The 25,379-nt window shown below is 41.9% G+C and overlaps 2 protein-coding genes across 2 annotated transcripts; one reads left to right on the top strand and one right to left on the bottom strand.

Moving 5' to 3' along the window:
* The first annotated feature begins 1,397 nt into the window (after nt 1-1,397).
* Nucleotides 1,398-25,379, top strand: LOC140999274 (uncharacterized). Its single transcript, XM_073469598.1, has 11 exons — nt 1,398-1,643; nt 4,906-4,967; nt 5,347-5,571; nt 9,171-9,227; nt 9,603-9,704; nt 14,691-14,702; nt 16,966-16,968; nt 19,982-20,068; nt 21,806-21,878; nt 22,116-22,211; nt 22,437-25,379. The coding sequence occupies exons 1-11, from the start codon at nt 1,505-1,507 to the stop codon at nt 22,607-22,609; spliced, it is 1,029 nt and encodes a 342-aa protein (XP_073325699.1). The 5' UTR covers nt 1,398-1,504; the 3' UTR covers nt 22,610-25,379.
* Nucleotides 11,185-12,962, bottom strand: LOC141000262 (tripartite motif-containing protein 16-like). Its single transcript, XM_073470943.1, has one exon. The coding sequence runs from the start codon at nt 12,921-12,923 to the stop codon at nt 11,253-11,255; it is 1,671 nt and encodes a 556-aa protein (XP_073327044.1). The 5' UTR covers nt 12,924-12,962; the 3' UTR covers nt 11,185-11,252.

The raw sequence follows: 25,379 nt of genomic DNA on the forward strand, positions 1-25,379 counted from the left end.
AGCCATATTACATAGGCTATGAAATATGGTAATAAGTAATAAATTAATAAATAAATAAATGAATAAAAACAAAAAAAATATGTCAGGATAATCTTTTTTTTTTAATCTGTTAAAACATGAAAACCAAAAAAATAAAATATAAATAAAAATTGAAACAGTGAAAAAAATTTTTTTTTCAGGACAGACTTTTTTTTTGTATGGCTAATTTATTTAAGTGTTTGTCTTTGTTTTGTTTGTTTTTTAAAAAAATGTCTTTTTTTCATACGTGCAACCAATTGAAAAATAAATTTCAGCAGATAAAAAAAGTTTGTCTGTATAATATAGAAATATAATGTAATTATAATATAGTACATAATGTAATAAAACAATATAAAACTATATATTTAGCCAAGTTTAGTACAGCAATATTACATAGGCTATGAACTATGGTAATAAGTAATAAATAAACAAATAAAAATAAAAAAATATGTCAGGATAATCTTTTTTTTTTAATCTGTTAAAACATGAAAACCAAAAAAAAAAATAATAATAAAAACAAAATAGAAAATAAAAATTGAAACAGTGAAAAAAAAAAGTTTTTTCAGGACAGACTTTTTTTTAAGGCAAATTTTTTTTAAGTGTTTGTCTTTGTTTTGTTTGTTTTTTAAAAAAAATGTCTTTTTTTCATATGTGCAACCAAGTGAAAAATAAATTTCAGCAGAAAAATAACTGTTTGTCTGTATAATATAGAAATATAATGTAATTATAATATAGTACATAATGTAATAAAACTATATAAAACTATATAATTAGCCAAGTTTAGTACAGCCATATTACATAGGCTATGAACTATGGTAATAAGTAATTAATAAAAAAATAAAAATAAAAAAATATGTCAGGATAATCTTTTTTTATCTGTTAAAACATGAAAACCAAAAAAAAAAAAAATAAATAAATAAATAAAGTAAAAATTGAAACAGTGAAAAAAAAAAGTTTTTTCAGGACAGACTTTTTTTTGTATGGCTAATTTAAGTGTTTGTCTTTGTTTTTTTTTAAAAATGTCTTGAAGTGAAAAATAAATTTCAGCAGAAAAAAAAAGTTTGTCTGTATAATATAGAAATATAATGTAATTATAATATAGCACATAATGTAATAAAACAATATAAAACTATATATTTAGCCAAGTTTAGCACAGCCATATTACATAGGCTATGAACTATGGTAATAAGCAATAAATAAATAAATAAATAAATAAATAAATGTAAACACACGATGCAGTGTGTGAATAAGATGGTGCGTTCAAAGGGTTAACAGGAGGAGGCGCAGCAGCGGTCAGCTCGTCTGGGTGGAGTGAAGTTCAGACATGTACTATACAACAAATTAGCCCAGAGGACCGAGTGCTGCTGCATTATGTCTGAGTGAAAGTCTCAAAGGGATTATATATATATAGATATATATAAAAAACACACTTTTCTTTTCACAGAGACACAGATTAGACAGAGACGCTGAGCTGAGCTGAGCTGAGATGAGTGATGTGAGTGAAGAGTCGCTGCTGGATTATTTCCACTCCAGCGGAGGAGCAGGCGGCTCAGGCAGGGTCAGAAATGCAGACATACTGAAGACATTTAAGCCCTTTATTGGCCACAGTGACATGCAGCTGCGCGGTAAGTAGCCGCTTATTGAACACATCCGACAGAAAACGAGGGGAAACGTGTTGTGCTTGTGTCAGTAAACTGCTCGACATTCATATAAAAAAATGACCGCGTGGTTCATATTTGGATTAATGTGATGTGTTTTTTCCTCCAGTCTGCTTCAACAAAACGGTGTTTTTTTTCTTTTTGCTGTCCTCTTATTGTTCTCCGGTGAAAGCAGACATCTGGTTCGCATTAAAAGCTCCCTCCAAAGAGCTGCAGCTCCGGCAGGGATTGTGTCATTTCCTCCCCTCAGGCCAGTTGAAGCTGCCTGGTGGTGACCGTAGATGAGAGGGACCTGAACGCAACACAATATGTCACCATGCTGAGTCTCATGTTGAGACCCTGACTGACTGACTGACTGACTGACTGGACACCATGTTACACAGTCACTCAGTGTTTGCTTTTCACCATGAGGCTCTCTGCTGCTTCCTCTCCACCCACCTACTGTACAGGATGCTTATGTAACCCTCTTCTGAATCACAACACCCAGATTCCTCTCATATTTGGCCTCTGAGATGACTGTTTTTTTGGTGTACCTAGCTAGCTTACCTGGGTAACGCAGCATAAATCCTGTCCATCGCGCTTTTAAAACTCAACTGTGTCAATTAATGTTGGTTAATCAGTTAGTTAATGGACAGAAACTCAGCTGACAGATTTTAAATACAGATTGTTTCAGTCATTTTTTTTGTTGTTGTTTTTGGGTGTTAGCGTTGTGTGCTCTTTTGCTAGCTACACCTAGCTAACGTAGACTAACAGCGCTGTAGGCTAATAAATCCCTCCACTGCCTCGTCACTTTTAAAAGAAGACATTTCCCAAGTCTCTGTTACAAAAGCAAAAGATATATTCAAAAGCAATAAAACACAATATTGCTCAGCTAATACACCAAGGAGTTTTGTATGACAAATTGCTTCTGGTGGCTAATGTTAGCTAAAGTTAGCTAGAGCGGCAACTAGTCGGTTAATCAGTTAGTTAATGAACAGAAACTCACTTGACAGATTTTAAATACAGAGTAATTGTCATTAGTCATTTTTTGTTGTTTTTGGGTGTTAGCCTTGTGAGCTCTTTTGCTAGCTACACCTAGCTAACATAGGCTAATAAATCCCTCCACTGACTCGTCAGTTACAAAAGGAAAAGTTAAATTCAAAAGCAATATAACACGATATCGCTCAGCTAATACACAAAGGAATTTTGCTGGTTTTAGTCTGGTATTAACTAATCGCTTCTGGTGGCTAATGTTAGCTAAAGTTAGCCAGAGCTGCAACTAGTCGGTGAATCAATTAGTTAATAAACAGAAACTGAATTTATAGATTTTGATAACAGTAATAGTTTCAGTCGTTTTTTGTTATTTTGGGGTGTTAGCATGATTTGCTCTTTTGCTAGCTACACCTAGCAAACTAACGGCCCTGTAGGCTACTAATCCTTTCCACCGACTCGACTATGTCACTTTTAAAAGAAGAATATAACGTAACATCTTGATGGTTGCCAGTTTTATTGATCCTACATAACATGAATATCTTTGGGTATCTTTTTTTTAAAAATGTTTTTTCCATTAATCAGTTAATTGAGAGAAATTCAGCAGACGAATCAACAATAACAAAAACTGCTATTTGCAGCGCTAATGTTAGCAAACTTTTGATATTTCTGTGTCATTACTGAGCCACTTTGCTGACGCTTGTATTACTCTCCCACCACAGTTTAGCATGTCACAGATAACTAATTCAAAATCTGTTTTCTTCTTAGTTACACAGGAATATCTATCTCAAGTTTGCTAACATTAACTAACGTTAGCCACCGGAAGCTGTGGTCACACCAGGAAAAGACTGTGGTTGAGTGTATTAGCTGAGCAATATAGCATATTTTTACATAAAAAAAAGGGAAAAAAAGTCCTAACAGGAACATTGCACAATGTATTCCTGTGAAAAGAGCTGGACTGACAGGATTTATTGCATCACTGTTGTTGTAGCCCGCATTAGTGTTAGCTAGCTCTCCCTAGAATAGACATGTCTTACTGACGTCTCTCAAAGATATCTACAGTTTGATGTTGCAATAATTTTGGCCCAGAAGACAAATATGAGCGTCTAATGATTCATCGTCTGTCCACTGAACCGTGTCTTTACCTTTGGCACTGCCTGAAACACAAACATATTGTAACCTCCCTGAATGATTATCCAAAGTGACCTTGTGTCGCCGCTGCCAGCAGGTTCTGTCCAGATGTCAGCGGTGCAGTTGTTGACAGAGGTTTTTAGAGAGCCGCCTCTGATACTCTGCCATCTGACGAGGCCGTCCAATTAGAAAAAGTGCTTCCCACACACATTTAAAGGTCTGTCGTGGCATGTGGTTGCAGATTGTCATGTCGTAATTGCGATGATAGTGTTTTAATCATAATTAAGTCCACATGCACGACTGGATGTGGACCTCTAATGGGGGTTTTTCATCAGATCGGGAAAAAAAACTGGGGCATGGTGGGAAGTGGAGGCGGCGTTGTGGAGGGGAGGGGAGGGGAGGGGGGAGGCTTGGGTGCACATGTGTGTGTTGCTTGTTTGTGCAGACCTTTGGCTAATAAATAACTGAGCACGCACACCGTGTCAGTCGCTGGTGTGAGCGAGGAATGCTTTTGTTGAGACAGATGTAAGTGGCAGCTTCCCTTTGGATTTCCTGTTGTTTGCGAGCTGTGCAACCATCTCAACGTCAGGAAAAGGAAGCACTTCGATTGTGTCCCCACACAGACACACACACACACCTAGCAGCATGAATGAAATACCTTCGCCTGGAAAATGTGTGTTTTCTCGTGTCCCTGATAATCAACAGGGGCAAATCTTAATCACACCGTCTGCACACGTCTGCATATCTCTGCTCGCCGGCGTAAACAAAAGGCCGATCGGCGTTATCTGATGTGCTCGTCAGCTGGAGTTTGTTTGGTTCCCACAGGAAACATTTACCCGAGGTCTTAAATGACTCGGGTTTCTGCCTGTGGGGGGGATGTGTTTGTGCGTTGGCTGGAGGGGAACTGGTTTTCCTCAGTTGTTTGCAGTTTCCACACATCTATTAGAAACATAAACAACGACGCTCGAGCTCGTCTTGGTTCCTTTCTATTTCTGTCGCCCTCATAAAATATCAGCTCATCAGAGTGAATGCCACTTATTTTTGATCTTAGACATTTTTGTTGTTGGAACTGAATGTGAAGTATTTGAAGCTATATTTAGTTTTCAGATGTTTTTTCTCTTCTCTGCAGCTAAATACAGAGAGGAATTCAAGCTCATCATCGACCGAATCGCCGTGGTGAAGTCAGAGAATGTAAGTGAACCGTTAAAATGTTTTTACCTTTTGTGGAAAAAGCTCAGAGGCTTAAACATACTTTAAGGTCTGTGTATATGTAAAGATTGTTTAACTTCTGGACACGAGACGTCTCCTGCTTCACTGAAAAGTCGAGTGTTTGTGCTCGGGGGGCTTCAAGTCTCCTCCTCAGTTGCATATTTGACCCTCACCGACTTCTTAAACAGTTGTAATGTCACAAAATCAGACAAAAACACATTTTTGACTGCAGAATAAAGCCTCACAGATAAACACAGTAACCATCAATGGATGGAAACACAAATAAAAGTACACAACTCATCGCACTGTGTGTTTTTTCTTCTTCTCATCGGTGTATTGTGCTTTCAACTGTTTGTCACAGGGTGAGAAGTATCTCGTCCTGAAGAAGAAATACAGGCAAATGCTGCACGAGCGAGACGCCAAACATCCGGCGGCGGCAGACGTGGACGGACAGAGACGTTCGAGCCCGGCCAGAGCTCCGGCCACGGCGCAGTGGGACGCGCCGGACGCCTCGACGTCGCCTCCTCGACAGAAGGAACAGCAGGATGAGCCGATGTCATGTGGAGAGCCAGACAGCGCTGCAGAGGTGACTCAGCATCAGCACTGCTAAAAATGCATCTCGCTGACTCCGGTTTCACCCGACACACCGCGTTTACTCCTCGTGTGAATGACGCATTTATTTTCTAAACAAGGCCGTCTTTGTTAGCGCGCTCTGCCTTTTCTCTACGACCGTGTGTCAGCGTTCGATGACGGTCGTGTGGCTGTTACGTTCACACAGAGGGACACTGTGCAGCAGATAAAACGCTCTTTCTCCTGGGGCTAAGCTAAGTTAGCAGCTCTGAGAAGAAAGGGAAGGTCAGAGGGTCTTTATGTCTTTACATAAAGGGCAGAGCTGTTTACAAACTAATGCATAGAAGCACTTTACTGTTGTGAAAATAAACACTCTGTGCTGGTTTAATGCACATTAATCCTCTGGAAGTACATTTGCATATTGTTCCAGCAGTAAACTGAAGCATTTAATCATAGATTTTGAAAGATTAATGCATTTTGTGCCGCACACGACTTCAAACAGGCACTAAAGCAAACAGTTGTTCGTCTGCACCCAGATGGTGAAGTTAAGTGCAAGCAAAGCGCTAATGCTCGTCTGTTAACCTCAGCCGCCACTCGACGCAGCTGAGTGTTGGGCCTGTTAGCGAGCGGGCAGTTTGAGTTTACAGCACATGATGTCTGCACTCCTGTCGGACCTGCAGACAGGAATAGCCCTCGCGCAGCAACATCCACACTTTACAATAACTGCACAAAATATGATTTCCTGACATGAAACTTGATATAAACTATTTTTTAAAATGCTGTCAAGGTAGAATCTGAATACCGCTGCAGCCCGACACTGAACAAAGTAACAGCAGTGATGTTTTTTTGCCCTCCTGCACACTGTTAATTAATAATTAATTGATAACACGTCTACAGCTCAATCACTCCGTTTCTGGCCAATCAAGCCTGAAACAATTAGCTGTTGTCAGTTTTCTCACGCCTCGGCTACAGCACGTGACCTACGAGGTCGTCAGGTCGCCGTCCTGTTCACACTTCACACCTTTCTGTCTCCTAATCTGGAGTCTTGGAAGTCGTTCTGGTTTGTGCTCCACATGACTGTCTGGTGACACATTACAAGATCACACACACTTGAGACGTGACACAGGAATGACGCGGTCCAAACAGTCCAGGTTGTTTGTGCGCTGACTTGCAGCAAATAAACAAGGGAGAAAAAGAAGGATGACAGCGAGCAAGTAGCAGTAGCAAGATCTTGAGTCGCCGACGGGTAATTTCTTCATGCATTCGGGTGAATTTCCATTTTTAATTGCGTTTCCCTAAACGTGCTCAGAGGAAGGACACACACAAAGATTAATCAGTCGGTCGATCAAAGGAAAAATGTCAAACGTTTGCGGGATCCAGTTTTTTTAAATTCAAGGATTTGTTGCTTTACGTTAGTAAATGACGAGTTGTTGGGTTTTGGGCTGTTGGTTGGACAAAAGAAGCGATTTAAAGACATCATCGATTAATCGTGAAAACAACAGGCAGATAAACTGTTAATCGCAGCCCTGATACTCTCTCACAGTGTCTCTAAAGGGATACCCACCACTGTCTTGCCGGTCACTTGCTCACACGTTGTTCCTTCTTCACCCACCAGGTGGTGCTGAGTAAATTACCTGGATTTGTTAACCTCCAGTATGTTGAATATGAGTGGGAGGAGAACCAGTCGGGGGGAGCAGGGGCGAGAATCTGCATTTAAATGACGCCCTGTGTTATCATGTTAAGCAGCAACATGTTGGAACTCATTAGAAAGATAATAATCATTCGTGCCCATTAAAGAGATTGAGATTCATCCCAGTCGTGCTTGATGACCTGCACGACAGACAGATGAAACATGTTGGAGTGTGTTAATGAAACAATCAGATTAAGTGTGTTTGCTTGAAGTGCGAGTCATATATGAGTCACCTGGCTGCTTCACAACACCTGAGGCTGGAAGCTTTGCCGTTATTCTCCCATGACTTGATAGGAAATATTAAAGTTGAGTCAGCTGGAGAGCGTCGTCCTTACGTTGGGTCTTAGTTTGTAGTTTTGTCCTTCACAGACAAGAATATCTGTGATCAGCTCAAATATCCAGTTTACAATTAGAGCCCCACCTGTACTGCTAATATATGTTAGCACAATAAAGTGCAGTACATCATTTCCAAAGATAATTTGAGGGAACTTGAGGGAATTTGAACATAATTAATTAATACATTTTACATTTAGCAGATGCTTTCGTCCAAAGCGACTTACAGTAATTCATACACTCATACACTGATGGCGGTGGCTGCCATGCAAGGTGCCGACTGGCACGTCAGGAGCAGTGTTTTTGGGGTTCAGTATCAGTATAACAAGACGCTGGCTCTACCCCTGAGCCACAGCCTCCCATTTTCATGTTTTTGTTGCTAACATGCTGAATTTTATTTCACTAAAAGTCATCTTGGATCTTTTTTATGAGGCGCTTCCTCCATCATTTAAATGGGATGAAGGAAAAAGTTTAAGATGGCCGAACAGTTTGACAGAGCGCGCTGTAGATTCTTGTTTAATTATCCAACATCATCAGCTCACTCGACCTTATTGTGTAATGAACAAGAGGAGAAACCCCCAAATTAAATATCATTAGTGTCCCTTTTTCTACCAGCGGTCAGCTCACTTTGAAAACTCTCGTCAGATTAGTTGTTTTTACGTACAGTTTGTCTTCACTCGGCTTTTACTCCGCCGTGTCTAACACGAGACAAAACATCCGGACTGTATCGATTAATCGCCAGTCATTTTGTTAATTGATATAATGGTAAACTGTTGCAAACCATTGTTTCGTATCATTGCTGCGCAGATAAAACCTTGAGCTGTGGAAAATCATGCGATGATTCCAGACCAGACGAATAACTTCAGATGAATCGATGGTGAAAAATAATATCTGCGGCCCAAACGCTACTAAAATAAAGTGCTGGGAGAGGGTTTGAGTTGTAGTCACGTCTCACTCTCATCTCAACAATGTTTTCCTCTGCGTGTTATTACTGCTCTCCACCAAAAAAGTGCTGGAGTGGAAAAGGCTGGATAAATACAGTCCCTCCACTTTTCATGTTCGGCAGGCTGACGGGTGACAGTCTGTGCAAGAGGCATGAAAGGACCGAATGTTTTAACATCATGTCTCCGTATAATCTGAGGACAATTTGCAGTCAGCTACTCCTCAAAAGAGGCAAGAAAAAAAACCTCTCCCCTCTCACATAAATCAGCCAGAGTGACACTTTTACGCACTGCCAGAGGAGTTTTTCTCTCAAACGGTGACAAAAACACACACACGCCCCGACTGTAGGCGTGTTGTTTTTTGGCTAATTGTTAATTGGATTGTTATTCATTACCCCTGAAGTGTGAAAACGCCACCTCTGTCGCGCTGTCTCATTACCCCTCTATCTGTCTGACACCCTTTTGGTCAGCTGGAAAACATCACAGCAGTGTGACCGGGTGTGTGTGTGAAACTGGATGTATGAGCGTGTGTGTGTGTGTGTCTGTGTGTACCCTGTGATGCTGCATCATGCTGTTATGGCTACAGTTAACTTGTGTCGCAGCCTTTTTGTCACCGCTGAGTAATAGTCACCTGTTTTTTCTGTCTTTCAGTCCGAGCCAGAGCAAGACGAGGAGGGTACGGGCAGCATGGGCTCTGCTGCTGTCGCTGTAAGTCCTTTTGTTATTGTTTTCTCATTGATTAACGAACGCTTAGAGGCTTTAAGTCTCCAGAGATTGTCTCAATGATAGATGATCATTAACAGTAGATATTCAGAAATACACACCCACTCTGGTGTCAGTCCCTGTTCCCTTAAACCATTAACAGAAGTAAAAGTGTGAACTGTGTGCAGTGCGATCGTGGGCGTCTCTCACAACGTGTCAGTTGGCAGTGACTCAGTCGTTTGTAGGAAATGGATTAGTGGTTTTGTAGCATCAGCATTATCAAAGGAGCCCTCAACAGGATGTGGACAGTAGGGTGTGTGTGTGTGTGTGTGTGTGTGTGTGTCCACATCTGAGCTCTACCTCCCCCCCTTTCTGTAATAGCTGGATCCAATAGAGAAGGAATGGATCTACTCTGCTGCCGGTGCTCGAGTGCCTGACCTCTCTCAGCTGCTCAGACAGGACCCCACGCTGGCAAACAAGAAGGTAGCGCCGCCCCTCTGCTCCTCCTCCTAAAGGATGATTCTGTATTAATTCAAATGTTTTCTTTTTATGTTATTGTCTTGGGACATCTGTCGTCAGGAGTCGAGGAATTTGTAGAGATATTGCTACCGCAAAGTCTGATGGGGGCAAGAAACACGAGCAGCCAAACGATCAAACCAAGGCCAACGCCGGGACAGTTTTGTATCGAAGTTAGACATTCCAGTACCGTGACAGCACTGATCCAGGACCACAGTTTAACATGATGACACACACACACAAACACACAGACTCTCAAGGTGAAAACATTACTGTCGGCGCTGGTAGCAGCCTCACGCTAAAGTTAATCTTCATTAAAAATCAACATAACAATAAATTAAATCACCTCAAGTCCACAAATACACAGTTATCTGTTGACTAATGTGTGTCAGGACTCAACTAACGTCCGTCACACCACAACTTGACCGAATTATTTCTGACTTTTCCCCCACTTTTTCAAGTTTGTGTAATAAATCCTCTTTATTGACTAAATGAACAAACAAAATGTTGGCTGTAGAAAGCAACAGTTTAAAGAAAAGAAGCTGTTTTAGTGAGGAAAGTTGAAAGGACACAGTCTGACTGACAAACGTCCGTCTGCTCTAAACATAAACACTGAACATTGTGGTGCTTCAGGTGGAAAACTGCCTCAGTTACAGAACCAGTCATAATGTTTGTTTACGGTAACATCAGGGTAGAAAACCTATGCATCTCGTGCATATTTGATACTTTGAATTATCATTAATAACGTTTTCATGTTAGGTCCGAGGCCCAGTTTACCTGTAGAGCCACAGACTAAAGTAAAACGACAGCTTGAGTTTATCCGGAAGTAGCAGTTAATCACAGATGTTACTGTTTTTTAAAAATGCTAGCAAAGCACCACAGTATATAGAAAAAGCTCAGCAGAAACATCAGAGTGGTTGCACCCCCGGTGTTGAGCTTAATATTTTTAAAACATCACAGTTACAGCTGAAAATGTGAAAAACAGAAATAAACAAGTCGCAATATCTCCGTAAAGCAAACCAACGGCCAGCTGTCTATCCAGAGCGGACTGTCGTTGTTAGTGCGACATCACAGAGACATTTTCTCCAATAACACCCTGAAATGAAGACAAGAAGAAAACACTTAGTAATTAAATGCTTTATTAATAATGCAAACCTTCAGTTTATTTACACAAACCGTGAGTGAAGTCTGTTAAACGCCTCTTTTTCAGAGATTTCATGAACAGATTCACGTCATCCACACAATCAGTTAGTTTGAGCAGAATTTCAGCTGTTAAAGAAAAGAATTAATGATCTCCTTATTGATTACGATCGTGACTGTTACAGTTTATAATATCTAGATTATAGTACCAGATTGGACCCGTGCACTGGAAGAGAAACACCACCACACACATGCATAAATACAAATACTCGACGCAGATGCAGAGCGCAGAGAAGTTTACGTTTGACTCCAGGCACATAATAATGATCAGTGACAGCCTCCATGGCCGAACACGTCCCTTTAAACGACTTCCGTTTATTCCCGCTTACAGAACTCAGCAGTGTCGTCTGTGTTCAGAGGATAAAAACCAGCATAGAGAGGCTGAGTGAATGTGGTCTGGACTCTGTGGAGGAGGGTCATGGTTTCACGGACGCTGTAGAAGGACAGAATACCTGCCCTGTGATCCAGATACACTCCCACTGTGGAGGACCAAAGACCTGAGACAGAAGTGTTGACGTAGTCGTGCCAAAAGACATACCAGGTATTGGAACATCTTAACGCCCAGGATTTATCGTTGTGACCAAATTTACATTGAAACCTCCTCCCTGCTCGGCTGATATTCTTGTATGCGACCGCGATATCGACTTTTCCTCGCCACTTCACCTCCCAGTAACAGCGTCCTGTCAGACTCTCTCTACTCAGGACCTGACATTGTAGAGTGAATCTGTCTGGGTGACTAGAATAGGACTGCTCTTCTTCCATTGTTGTTGCTTTTCTGTTCTCCTCCGATAACAACAGATATGTGCTTGCTGTGTTTGGATCCAGTGTAAGTTCACGCCAGTATTTTAAGAATTCAGCTCTGGTCTCGGGCTCCGGTTGTGGCAGTAAAACATCCACTTCAGTCACTGCCAGTGAGATGTTTGTCCATGTCTCTCTCAGAACGTCCTGTAGTTTATCTCTGACCTCCGTCACAGCCGCTGTCACATCCTCAAAGTACCGCAGAGGACGGTCATTGAAGCTGAATGAGTCTGCAGATTCACTGAGTGCTGACAGCGAGGGGTAGTTGTGTAGAAACTGGTTGTGATCCTCTGTGTGCGACAGCTGCTCCAGCTCTGCGTCTTTGCTCTTCAGTTCAGCCATCTCCTGCTTCAGCTTCTCCTGAAGCTCTTTGACTCGACTCACTTCAGTTTTCTGCTGCGATCTCACCTGCTGCTTCACATCAGAGCGTCTTTTCTCCATGAGACGGATCAGCTCGGTGAAGATCTTCTCACTGTCCTCCACTGTTTTATCAGCAGAGCGATTGATGGCCTCCAGCTCCTGTTGAAGCACCTTCACATCTTCCTCTCTGTCCTGGATTCTCTGCTGGATGTCTCGTCGACTCCCCTCGAGCTCTCTCTGCCTCTCGGTCCTTTCTGCTGCAGCTGACACCGTGTCGTGGCCTTCATGTTCATCCAGGGGGCAAATATAGCAGATACACTGCTGATCAGTACGGCAGAACATCTTCATCACCTCCTCATGATGAGGGCAGATGTTCTCCTGGAGGTGTTGGGACGGTTCCACCAGCTTATGTTTGGATAACGATGCTGCATCATAATGAGGCTGGAGGTGTTTCTCACAGTAAGAGACCAGACATTGCACACAGGACTTCAGTGCTTTCAGTTTTCTCCCAGTGCAGAAATCACAGGCTACATCTTCAGGTCCAGCATAGCAGTGATCAGCAGGAGCAGCTTGAAGTCCAGTCTTCTTCAGCTCCTCCACCAAAACTGCTAACATGGTGTTTTTCATCAGGATAGGTCTCGGCATGTAGGTCTGCCTACACTGAGGGCAGCTGTAGATTTTCTTCTCATCCTCTTTATCCCAGTGGGTATTAATACAGTTCATGCAGTAGCTGTGTCCACAGGGAATAGTCACCGGATCCTTCAGTATATCCAGACAGATCGAACAAGAAATAGTCTCCCGGTCCAGCTGAACTCCTTTCTGCGCCATCTCGCCTCTACGACTGTCAACGACCGTCGACTGCAGCTACTATCCGAGTTTCACTTTCGTACAACTGAAACCAGTTTAAGCTCTGATCCAAACAGCATGTCCATCTTCAAACTGTAGATCTGGAGGGGAGGGATCAAGGAAAAAGAAATGAACAGAGTGGAGCTTGCTCTGTTTGACAGCAGGAAGAGAAGGGAGGGGTAAAAAGCTGATGAATCATGATGGGAAGAGGAGCTGTGTCTCTGTCTCTCTGCAGAGCATGTGAGATGAAGGTAGAAGGGAGCGGTAGAACAAGAGCAGAGTATCATTCATGTAACTACATCATCTAATCTACGAATGTGTTTACATGATGTGCTGTAGCTGCTTTAGTCCAGGACACAAGGTCAAGCTAGAATGCGAGCTGAATGGATTTGGGTCCAATAGGCGACCTAATCGGATCTTTCATTGTGCATGTTAGCAGTGAAATTATCATCAAGAATGAGTCCGGTGTCTTTTGTAAACATGGAGATTATTGAGCGACTGCTGACCTGCGAGGTGACAGACAGAATCAGCCAAAGTCGTCGTGAGGCTAATTCTCAGCAGCCTGATTAGCTCGTCGTCTCGTATTGTAAGGAGACAATGAGTGATATTATGTCTTAAACTTTAAACTGTTTAGTTGTGATAAAGTATTGAGTTGTGTCTCTTTCAAACAGGAGACAAATTATATCAATAAAACATTTATTTTTATAAAAAATTTTAAACACAAATTGATAAAAAGCATTTTTACCGCAGGGCGAAGGAACAAAGAAGCCTTTGAGCAACTGCATTTCGACTGGAGGAAACACAGACTAAATTTACTAAATTCCTACTGTAGCTTCAAGCGCCTCAAAAAGTCCCTACTCCAGGGTTTGGTACTTTCCAAGGTTCAGGAACTTTTGTGTGGAGTTTGCAGGACAGGACACTGCTGATTGGTTAACAGCTTGTTTACAGCTTTATTCACAAAATAAGAAAGTATTTTGTACCTCCTGTTGTTTACTGACATTAAAAACAGCGATATTGTTGACTACTTAAAAAAGAGCAAGATAGACACAGACAGGGTGCGACTGAGAGTGAATGAACGAGAGGAAGGGAGGCGGGTCTGGAGTTTTTTCAGTCTCCATTTGATCTGGATTCTCTGGAGTTCAAACATTAGCGTCACGTCACAGTCCGAACAAAGAACAACATGATATTCAGTCTGTTTATGCTTCTTGAAAAGCAAGTTTGCCTTCAGGTTTTTCTTTCATGTCATGGCCGTTTCTTCACGCAAATAGGGACGTACAAAAGGGACTTTCAAGCTCCAAGTTAAGTTCGTTTGGGTCCACAGTTTCTTGCCCCGTTGGACTTTGTTGTTATAGCGATGTCGCCCCTGATCAATTTGGTGGTTTCAGTTATCAAAACTGATTATTAATAACCAAAGCCATCAAAATATCAACTTCATTGATGAGTAGCTGCAGCAGCTACAGTTAGCAGTTATGAAACGCTGCCCCCTATTTGTTTGGTGTATGAATTCTACACATTGCATCTTTAAACTGTTGTCGGTGAACACAGCTTGTTTGCAAATGACTACGTTCCTTTTTATTTGTGTTTTACACAGCGTCTCAACTTTTTTGTAATGGGGGATATAACAAAGAATTATCCTTTAATGTAACAGAAATACAAGGTGAACTAAATTAACTGTTTCATGTGGTTGGATACACGGTTTCACTTATATACACTTTTGTGTTTTGTGTCATTTTCGTCGGGTCGAACCAGGACTTCACCTCGGTGAGTATTTGATGTGGCACCTTGCAGACTGTATGTAGCATGTTGCATGTTGTGAAGTAGCTGTTTTTATTATCAACTCACAATCTTGTGTTGGATGTTTTTTTTTTTATAGAGCTCAGCGGTGACTATCGCCTATTTTCTGAATAAATAATACACTTGATTCAGAGCAAAAAACCTTTGGAAAGGGGGAAAAAAAAGCAAAAACACAAGACGAGTTGTTGTGATTTTCATTATTTAGGCCACTTTTCCTCATATCTAAAAAATGCAGCATGTCAGAGAGGGAATCATGGTCACTCTGTGGTAAACGTAACATTAATGATCCCATCGTGGTAGCATTTTCGTGGGTGTGGTGAACATTTTCATGGTGACCGTGAGCTGCACCAACCAGAGACGTCACTACTACAGTGTAGGATTGTGGGTAGTGCAGTAATTCTCCATGACACCGCGAATAAAACATGTTTTCCTTAAAAGAAGGTTGATATTATACAGACTTATGGCTTCTACAAGAGCATATACCATCATTTCATAATCTCAAATCTCGTTGTAAGTCTGTCTTGGATGGTTACGACTTTATGGATAATAATCAACACCTTCGATTCAGAAAAAATCCGGACTTTCACTTCTGGAACGCCACCGTTGAGCTCTATTATTACATGATTTTTGTCTGACTTTGAATATTTTTTTCATTTTGACACACCGTGGCTCCCGGCTGTGACCACGACCGTCCTCCTCAGGGGGTAAGTTTCATCATTCATACATCTGTCAGCACCTTGTGTGTAATAACTGAACACGTAGGTTACTGCAGCCCGTTGAAATGGAAGTTCAGCGACAAGTTGCATTAAAACCGACCCAAAACTCAGCTCCGCGTTTCTTGATCTTTCATCTGTGACACAAAACTCCTCACTCTCAGACCTGCGCTTCTGCTTGTATAACTTTCACAAGCTCATTCTGCTGAGATTTTCCCCTTAATAGTATTCTGTGAACCCTGTGTTAAAACATCCAGATCATGCATTTCAAAGGTCCACTATCAAAAGGATTATGAAAGATAGCTTTTTAGCTCCTGTGCCCCCCTGACAACCCAAATCCTTTTATTTGTCTCCCTGTGCGCTTAAGAGATTTGAGCTCATGTTTGTTGTCCCTCCCCTGTGTCACAGTTCTCACACTGTCCTGTGGCCACGGCGGACCACCTTCTAAGAGTCGCCCTAAGCCTCTGCCATCCCCACCCGGACAAGATAGCATGGCCGCCATTGAAGTGTAGGGAGATGTGGAGGGGAGATTAAGGAGAGTCTTAATGCCCCACAAAGACTTCACCCACTTAAAGATAATCTGAAAGTAATAGAGCAGGCTGGGATTAATTGTAGAACAATGCAGGTTGTGTCCCTGGGAAGGTGCTAAGTCCCCCTCAGGCCTCTTTGATGTTCCCTTTAGCCCCTCAGCCTTTCCCTGTTCAGCAGAGATGGATGCCTTTCCACAGATAACGTACAGAGATACAGAACAAAAGTCACAAGACTCATGAGAACCGAGTGTTTAGAAGAAAGAGTTATTATATCTGATCTGCATTCGTCACGTCCCGACTTTGCTCGACAGAGGTTACGTTAAGTGTATCAAATACCAGGCTCTAAATCACATGTTTGAGCAGGACTGAAGGGATTACTCTTCATCCTGGGAGGACTTAAGTGTTTCCTGTTCTGACCAAATGTTTGTAAGGATCAGGTGGTTTTTTTTTAAAGATATGCACTTCAAGCAGAGGTTTAAACCAGATCTCACCTGAGTCACTACAAAGGCTCTGTTCAGACCTGGTGTTGACATCCATCACACGTGGACAGCTCTGAGTACAGGTGTGGACGCACCGAGTACACATTGAGGACACGTTTGAGATGTGATCACTCAGACCACGTTCAGAGGTGGTCTGGGCTCGTGTGACCACATTGTTTTAGCAGTATGTACACGACGTGTCCTGAGCCACAATGAAGGACCGCCCACTCAATTGACATCCTCCGCGAAGCAAGAAGTAGAAGCCACAACAACAGGCAGCAGTTAGCGGTAGATGTTTGTGAACACAGTCTAATTATTCAACTGGTTGTTGCAATATTCCCAGACTCCCTTAACAAATCGTGCAATTTTGAGTGTTGTTGCATGAGGATAAATGTAAAAGTAACTTTGCGAAATGGTAATTGCAAATCCTAAATCATTCATGTCTTCTTGTAAATTCAGCATTTAATGCAACACATTAAGTTGTTTCCTTCCTTTTAAAAAATGTCAGTTTGTCGCAGTATCACTGTACCAGCCGGTCTGCTTCTGTGACTAAAGTCCTGCTGTTTGATGACACAGTAAACGGTAACCAATGTAGCTTTCTTCTTTTGTTGCCCGTGGAAAAAGTCCCCAGTCTTCCTTATAACATCTCACAACTTTGTAAGTTGTTGAGTTGAGAGAAACTTTTATGGGCTGTGAAACCCTGTCAGTGACAAATTCTGTCAGTAGCAGATGTTTTGAAACACACTGTCCGTTTCAACTGATCTAATTATTGAACTAGGAACTGCAATATTCCCAGACTGCCTATAAAATTTGAGAGTTGTTGAGTGAGGAGAAACTTAAAAAATCCTTCTGTGTCTAAGGTGCACGATACTTGCCAACATTTAGCAGATGTTTTAGCACCGTTGCAACTGATTTACACTAAATTTATAACAGGAAGATGAGATTTTATTGAACGTAAACATGCCAAATTTTTACCAATACAGTAAACATTAGCCAATGTAGGCAACTTCTTTGACGCCTGTTGAGAAAGTCCCGAGACTACCTTGAAAAAATGTAACAATGTTGTGAGTTGTTGAGTAAGAAGAAACTATAATCATTGTGTAACTCTGTCTATGATGAATTCTTAATTATTTGGGCCTCCTTGTAAATTCGGCAAATGTTACACATGAAGATATTTCTTTCTTTGAGTGTCCCGGTGACGTACGTCTTTATTTGCAAAGTGAGATCTGATCACAGGTGGGCGCATGTGAAGACACATTCTGATGCCCAGGTGTGAACCGATGGACTTAGAGCTGTCCACTTGTGATCGGATAACTCACGACAGATGACGAACACCAGGTCTGATCAGACTCTTTTTTCTCTCCCTGCTCTGCTCGTGACGTGGGCCTCTGTTCCTGCTGTGACGGACTTCCTCTGCCACACAGTTTGTAAGTACATCATTAGCCCATCACTCCTACTCTGTCTTCCTCCACATCAAGTGTCAGGCACACTGGCCATTGTGCCTCCTGTTGATCCGAGTCCTCTTTAGCCACCACTTCCCTCACTGGAGGGGCGCGTGGCGGCGACAGAGCCGTCCCTGAGTGATTGGACAGGTGTGGGGGGTGGAGGGCACCCCAGTGGGCAGGAACAGAAACGAGAGGCGCAGGAAGGGAAGACGCTGCATCCTGTTCGGCCTCGTCCATCACCCGTGCCCACTGGGAGAGCCGCCGAGCCGCCTGTCAAACATCCCTTCGGCCAATCTGTCTTCAGATGTGACAGGGGACGGACAAAAGAGACGGAGCGACTTGAGCCAGACAGCATCTATCACAATCTGTCTGCCAGACGCTCGACACAGAGAGGTGTAGCTACGCACCGCTCCCAAAGTCCCTTCAGTGGGTACAAGCAGACATTTTTCTCCTGCTAGCTGCTGGACAGGCTCGTCGTGCTACGATTAGCACAATTAGCGTCATAGCCTCTAAACACAAAAGGACCTGTGTCCTGTTCAAGCAGCGTGTTCGACCCAGTCTGTGCCTCTCGCGTGTTATCGTCACATTCAAGTGACAGAGCTGAACATCTGTTTAGTGACCCGTGACGTAGTTTAACAACACTTACAGCTGTTCTGAAGACTTTCATAACATATAACAAAATATTCTGCCCGTCACAAGACAAAAAAAAGACATTTTCAACCTAGTTACGACTTTATTTCCTCAGCCAGTTATCTGGAAATGAAAATATGAGCCTATTTTTTGTATGATAATACAACAATATCAACAAATATAACTGATAGTAAGATGTTCATATTTTGGTTCACACTAAACAAACAGAAAGGACACACAGTAAGTCATTTCTTGAAGACAGCTTTGTTTGGACTCAGGGAATATGTTTGAAATCTTTTGCTTCATGCAGCAAGAATAATATTTTTACATACGGCTGGTTTGAAGAGTGATACCGGGCCTTTCAAAGATCGACAGGTAATTATTTTTTTTATTGTAGGCTCAGCTCTGTGACTCTGATGCAATCGTAATATCACAGACGCCTTATAGAACGAGATACCAGACCAAAAGATGGCGCTCATTTGGTCCAATGAGAATTGCTCACTTGGCACATATCCCCAAAAAGTTTCTAGGTTTTGAGTTTCCCAGTGCTGAAGTCTGGAGTTTAAGACATTGACAGACATCATTTTTATTAAGAGCATTATTTGAGGATGGGACATATCAGGACTTGAGAAATTTCCTGTCCTGCCGATGCACTCCCACAAATTAATTTTATTATTATAAAAGTTAAATAAAACTGTCTAGAGCTAAAAAAAAAAGAAAAGAAAAAAGAAGCAGTTTTCATCTCGTCCAATCAGGCACGGACGAGTGTCTTTCTGAAGTTAACAGAAGAAAAAGACATAAAACAACATAAACTGAGGTTATAAGGTTTTCATTAGGTCATTCTGAAATGGTTACTGTTTGATTCACCGTGCTAAGGGTCAGACTAAGAAGAGGTGGATGTGGTTTACTCAGCCGACATCTGCACCTACACTCTGCTTTCACCTGTTGATAGCCTGTAATTACGCAGCTTAAAGTGTGTAAGAGATCACAGCTCTGGTCCAACAGGTGGATGTGGTTTGCATGTGGACATGTGTGGGTGTATCTCTGAGAGTTGTGTCGCGGGGGCCCCGTGTTTTCCTCCTTGACGTGTGCTGACAGTAGTGCGCTGATGTCTGGGTGGGTCTCCACTCTGCAGGTCACACTAACATCATCAATCTTCCCCCTGGTGACAGGCGGCCGGGCCCCCCAACTGTGGGCACAGTGCTGTGTTGTTTTGTAATTAGGCTCTGTTAGATGGCAGGAAACCATCTCTCCATCCCTCCTTCTCACCAATCCCTCCATCCGTCCACTCCCCTCTGTGCGCAGCTGGCTCTCTGCCCTCTCACAGAGCCAATGAGAGGCCGCCCCGCTCAGCTCAGACGACTTGTAATGATGCTGCAGTAATTATCACGCCTGACAATAGTCCACAAGAATGTTATGAATAACTCTCGGTTTCCTTGCTGCACACAGACGGCTCTGCACTGGGCTGCTAAACACGGCAGCGAGGACATGGCCGCTCTGGTGGTGAAGGCCGGTGCTGACGTCAACACCAAATCAGTGAGTGATGTTTTCATTTGTATACAGGGGTTTCAAAAGGGGCACTCCAGCTGTTTCGTACTGCACATCAATAAGTTACAGGGATTTACACAAGACAGGGGAATGATCAAAATTCAAGCAGCAAAATGCCAAGATATCCTCAAGTTTCCTTAAAATGCTGGATCCTACATTTCCCATAATGCAACTCAACAGCATCTTTCATATAGAGCCCTGATGTCTGAGCTAGACTCTTGTTTCAGTAGCTTCTGTAACTCAGTGAGGATTTCCTTCATCTGTCTTTCTGAAAAAAAGCAGGAAAACAAAGCATGTTCCTGTTGTTTGATTCCTTTAAGACAATCGGCTACATACAGGAGCTGCTATGGAAGTTAGCTCACCTGGTAAAGCGTACGCACAATGTACAAAAAGGCTGAGTCTTTAGCAGCTGCCAGGGTTGGATTCCAACCTGCAGCCCTTTGCCGTCATCCCTTCTCTCTCTTGCCCTTTCCTGTCATAATCTCCAGCTGTCCCTGTCACAATAAAAACTGGAAAAAGCCGACAAAAATAACTAAGGGTTACACATGCTCAGAACTGATAGGTACTGACATGGAGGCTAGTGACAATGTTACGGTGGTTACTTTTTAATATCTTTTACTTGAGTCTTTCTTCAATACTCAGCGCCAACTGGACGATGTTTGAGCGCTGCTTACACGGAGACAAACAGGACAATATCACAACTTCCCTAACTTCAATGCGTGACGTAGCATCGTGCAGGAATAGGGCGTAAATTAGCGTGTCCACCCGGGCGTCATGTTTCCATTGCTGCCGATCGAAGCTAGAGCCAGTAAACACCTGTGACTACTGCAGAGGTCATTTGACGCTAAATACTAAATAATAATTGTGTCCTTTACTCGTGAAGACAAAAGCCAGATGTTAGTTTGTGAAAAGGAAAAATTAATTTCAAAGATCTGGTGTCTCATCCTAACTCAAGCTAACCCTGATGACAGCACCTGGGTTACTTTAGTGCTCGTCATGATGAGCAAACTAAACTTCATGTGTTGGATCAGTGGAGTGCCCCTTTATTTCTACAGTTCAGTACAGTTTTCTGTGTCGAGCACAATCACTGTTGTATTAATGCTTTTTCTTCTTCCTTGCAGCATGTGAGTATCCAGGTTTTAATCCAGAAGTGACGGGTACGTACAGTGAGTTATTTGATTTGAGCGGATAACAACATGGCTGCTGGTTTCTTCTTCTGTGCCCCTCAGTGACGTAATGCTCCCAAATGATCTCTATGAAAAATCCAGCTGTGCAAATGAATTACAGCAGCACGTGTTGTCGGGCTGCAGGAGCTAATAAATCATGTCATGTCATGTTAATTGTTTCCCAAAACAGTGCGTCTATGTGCAAGCATGCACCACTTGAGAACTATGCAATTTTGGGAGAATTACCAGGCAATTATGTTTTTATCATTATCTTGTGTTTCCATAACCTTTTGCTAATTTGTATGTTTTTTTCATGCTGTTGTCGTTGGCTGCCTTCGGGCCTGGGAAAACTCTAGGGGGTAGGTACTAAACCCTTCCAGCTCTTTGCCACAAAGTAAAAAATGTCAGTTTTAAACTGCTTTATGTGTCAGTGGAGCGAGTGTTGAGGGTGCATCACTGTGTCCATTAAAGAGAGCAAAACCCAGAACTTCAGAATAAAAGTTTTGGATTTTCTTCCTGCATGTTTTCCTTTTGTTTCACTCTTGTTTTTGTTCTGCAGGGATACACACCTTTACACATCGCTGCGTTACACGGTCATCGGCATATTCTAGACCTGCTCGTAGGAACATATGGTAAAAACTGCTTTTATTTAACCTGTTGGTGCCTTGATTTAATGTAAAATACAGGATTTGCAGTGCAGTCAATCAGTGTAAGAGTGACAGCAGGTTTCAATCTGAACGTGGGAGGTTTTGTTTACCTTTGGATCATGACTTGTTTCTCAAAGCTTTAGGTGTCAGTGAAGAAGCTTAAATACTGCCCCCCTCATGACTGGTCTCAAGTCTTCACAGATGTAATTTTTCTCTTATCAGGGGCCAAAGAAAACTTGAGGGACTACAGCGGTCGTCTTGCCCTCCATTATCTGAACATCAAGGAACCAGAGGGTCCGGAGGAGGACTGCGAGCTGCGTGAGTTGCTCACACTTAATCAATATACGCATATACTATACTATTATTTTTAATGATGCAGATTGAATATACTGCAGGCGGCATAACGCACATTCAGCGCTACTGGCTACTGAAAACATCAATCAAATCAATGACAAGTCCCTCCAAGGTAGCTTTGTTTATCGTGACGTGGGAATCCTGAATTTCCTACATCAATGAACTTTTCTTTCTTGTGATCCATCCCAGCCTTTCAAGTCACTCAGGCCAGAGAGCGGAACAGGAACAGGAAGTTGGCGTCGTTGTTTCAGTCCAAGAAGAAGTGGGGCTCAGCGGAGGAACTGGCTCCGATAGAGGAGGAGAGGGCGGCGTCGCATCAGCTCGTCCTTCCTGCGTTCAGACCCAGAAAATTCTCCCGCTGAGGAGAAACAGACACCGCTCTCCTACACTCACACATCCACCTTACACTCACATATATTTACACACATAATGTTAACCTACAGTACATGTATATACAAAGGAAGTGTTAACATGTGTATATATTTTGCACATATTGAAACCCGTGCTGTTAATACCTACGCTTACTGACACAATCACATATGTTGATGCACCTGAACCGCTCGATGCTTTAACACTGACGGACGTGTTGTTGTTACGCGTGCTGTCAATATTCATGCTTACCACAGAGTATTTCCTGAAGCCTTTAAACTTTAATGAATGTTGCTAAATGTTACTTATGCCTTACAATTTCAAATGAGCTCAGGCCACATCGCCTTTGAACAACTCTGCACTGTAAAAGTGTCCAGATGATCAAGATTAACTCACCATGAGGCTGGAGATAATTAAGACTTTTGTTACCGTCAACAAACCCAATGAAAACACCAAAGGCGACAGTGTTTCAGTGTGTTTGTAAATACTTTCTGAATGTCCTTCCCCCCGTCTGTGGCTCTCAGCTTTCATTAGTTCCTCGTAGCGACATATATCTTTCAAAAACATGTCGCAAATATTTCATTAAAACAGCCGTGCACTGTAGTTTCCAGCAAACGTAACTCAAACAGGACTAAATGGTGCATTCATTCAGGACTGCGCTCGGCTATAGATGCGGTGTTCTAGTTTGTATTTTTCGGCAGCAAATAATCAACGATGCCTGTGTTCATCGAGCCGCCCGGTTCAACAGTGCGGCTCATTGATGAGTTTTAAAATAGTTGTAAGAAACAGTGGAGCTCTTTGGTTCGGTTTGGTGATTTTGGGCTTTTTAGGGGATTTGGTGACACGAAGATGATTTGTGTATTCACAATCATTTGTACTCAACACTCTGCTGAATAAATCACAAGCTGTTTAGATCCATGACAGCATGGCACTGTAATCAATATGCAGAGACCCTATAAGTAACCCAGTCAGTCCCCCTTTGTACTCACTCACAGATACCAGCCACCTAAATACGCCTGATTTCATCAAGATCGATTCACTGTTTCCTGAGAAATTATCGAAAAAGTCTTGCAATGGTTAAGATAACGAGAAGAAGTACCTGGATCTGTCCCTTTATCTGAATCCGCACCAAATGTTACCATCTATTCTGAGCCGAGACCAAATCCTCCATTTAAGTTTTGTGGGAATCCGTTAAGTAGTTTTTTGTGTAATCCTGCTGACAAACCAACCAACAAACACACAAAAGGACACGGGTCAAAACATAACGTCCTTGGCGGTGGTAATTATACTTTCAGCTACGAGACTATATGAACATGATTTGTGTCGGGAGGGGAATGAACCTTATGTGCCACAGTGTTGCCACTATTTTCTTTGGAGCCCTGTAAAAAAAAAACAATAATAAATAATATAACAGTTTTAATGAAGAAATCTAACCTCTACATTTAATTAATACCGATTGAATTTGATTCCTTTTTTTTCCTGCAGGGGAAAATTGAATTAAATCTACTGCAAATCTGTGGTGGGATCAATGAAACGACTCTGCCCTGCTCTCCTCCCTCCAGCTTTAAGAAAACAATACACAACCCTCTCCCTCATCATTTTCCTACAGACCCTAGTGCCGATGAAAATCTTGATCCTTCAGCTCAAGTTCTTCATGCAACAAAACCATTTTAACCAAGTTTGCAGTTGTTTTTTGTGGTTAGCTTGTGAATGCAGCCCTGCTTGCTGTTGTCCTCTTTAGGGGTCGACTGATACCGATTATTAGAAATCAATGAGACTGAAAACTGATACGTGGGACCAATATTTATTTGCAGTTCATTAAAGTTCTGTTCTTAAGTACAGTTTTCAGGTACTTTACTTTCAGGTATTTTCATTTTCTGCTACTTTATACTTCCTCACCACTACATTTATTTGATTTAGTTACTAGTTATTCAGTGTTTATAGGCTAGAAACTGTGACATGTTACCAAACAAGATAGTGTTGTGGGCGGGACATTGTGTGAGAGGATGCTGCATCAGAGCCAAAGTAGCACATTTCTTAAATTAGTTTATTTTATCGTCAATCTGACAGAAAAATCACAGACCGATAATTGCAAAAAGCTGAATATCGACTCGATTTATTGTCCATGAATGCACCAGCAACAATCCCCAGCTAGGAACGAGGTTATTATGAGACAAGATCTTTGAGAGATTTTCGGGATAAATCCAACAAATAGTAGAAAATCAATAGAAATGTTAAATGTTTGTTGAAGAGTCAGCTTCCTGCAAGTTACATTTCAAACTGTGCTGAAGACGGACGCTTTTTGAAAGGGAACACGAGTTAAAAGAAGTTAATGTTAATGTTACATCACTGTGTTCCTTGTTGGCTGCAGGTAACTCGACCACTTTGCAGCTCTGTTACTTCATTTAACCTCCTTTGAAAAACTCTTGTGTCAAAGTGTTGATTGTGCTTTAACTCGTCCGCCCTCTCATGCGTCCAAGTGTTAACTTTTGCAAAAGAAACTTGCACTATTACATGATGAATGAAGTGTCTGTGGTTTAAAGGGCTTTTTGTGTTGCTTCTTTATGCTTTGTCGTGTGAACGATGCTCATTGTAACTATTTGTTTATAATTTGCGGCCGTTTTAAAAAAGCTAGTTATGTTTAATTCAAGTTATTGTGTAATCTAAGCTTTAAAAAGAAAAAAAAACTGCCTCCATTACATCTTTTGCACAATATTTATATAATGAAGATATTTTGGTATTAAATCTGTATTTTATATCAAA

Source organism: Pagrus major, chromosome 7, assembly GCF_040436345.1.
Source record: "Pagrus major chromosome 7, Pma_NU_1.0".
In the NCBI taxonomy this organism is placed as follows: Eukaryota; Metazoa; Chordata; class Actinopteri; order Spariformes; family Sparidae; genus Pagrus; species Pagrus major.

Excerpts from the sequence above, each read along its gene's own strand:
- LOC140999274 (XM_073469598.1), top strand. The coding sequence starts at position 1,505 with ATGAGTGATGTGAGTGAAGAGTCGCTGCTGGATTATTTCCACTCCAGC. Across the intron at positions 1,644-4,905 it reads CAGTGACATGCAGCTGCGCG|CTAAATACAGAGAGGAATTC; the intron begins GTAAGTAGCCGC and ends TCTTCTCTGCAG. Across the intron at positions 9,228-9,602 it reads TGGGCTCTGCTGCTGTCGCT|CTGGATCCAATAGAGAAGGA; the intron begins GTAAGTCCTTTT and ends TTTCTGTAATAG.
- LOC141000262 (XM_073470943.1), bottom strand. The coding sequence starts at position 12,923 with ATGGCGCAGAAAGGAGTTCAGCTGGACCGGGAGACTATTTCTTGTTCG.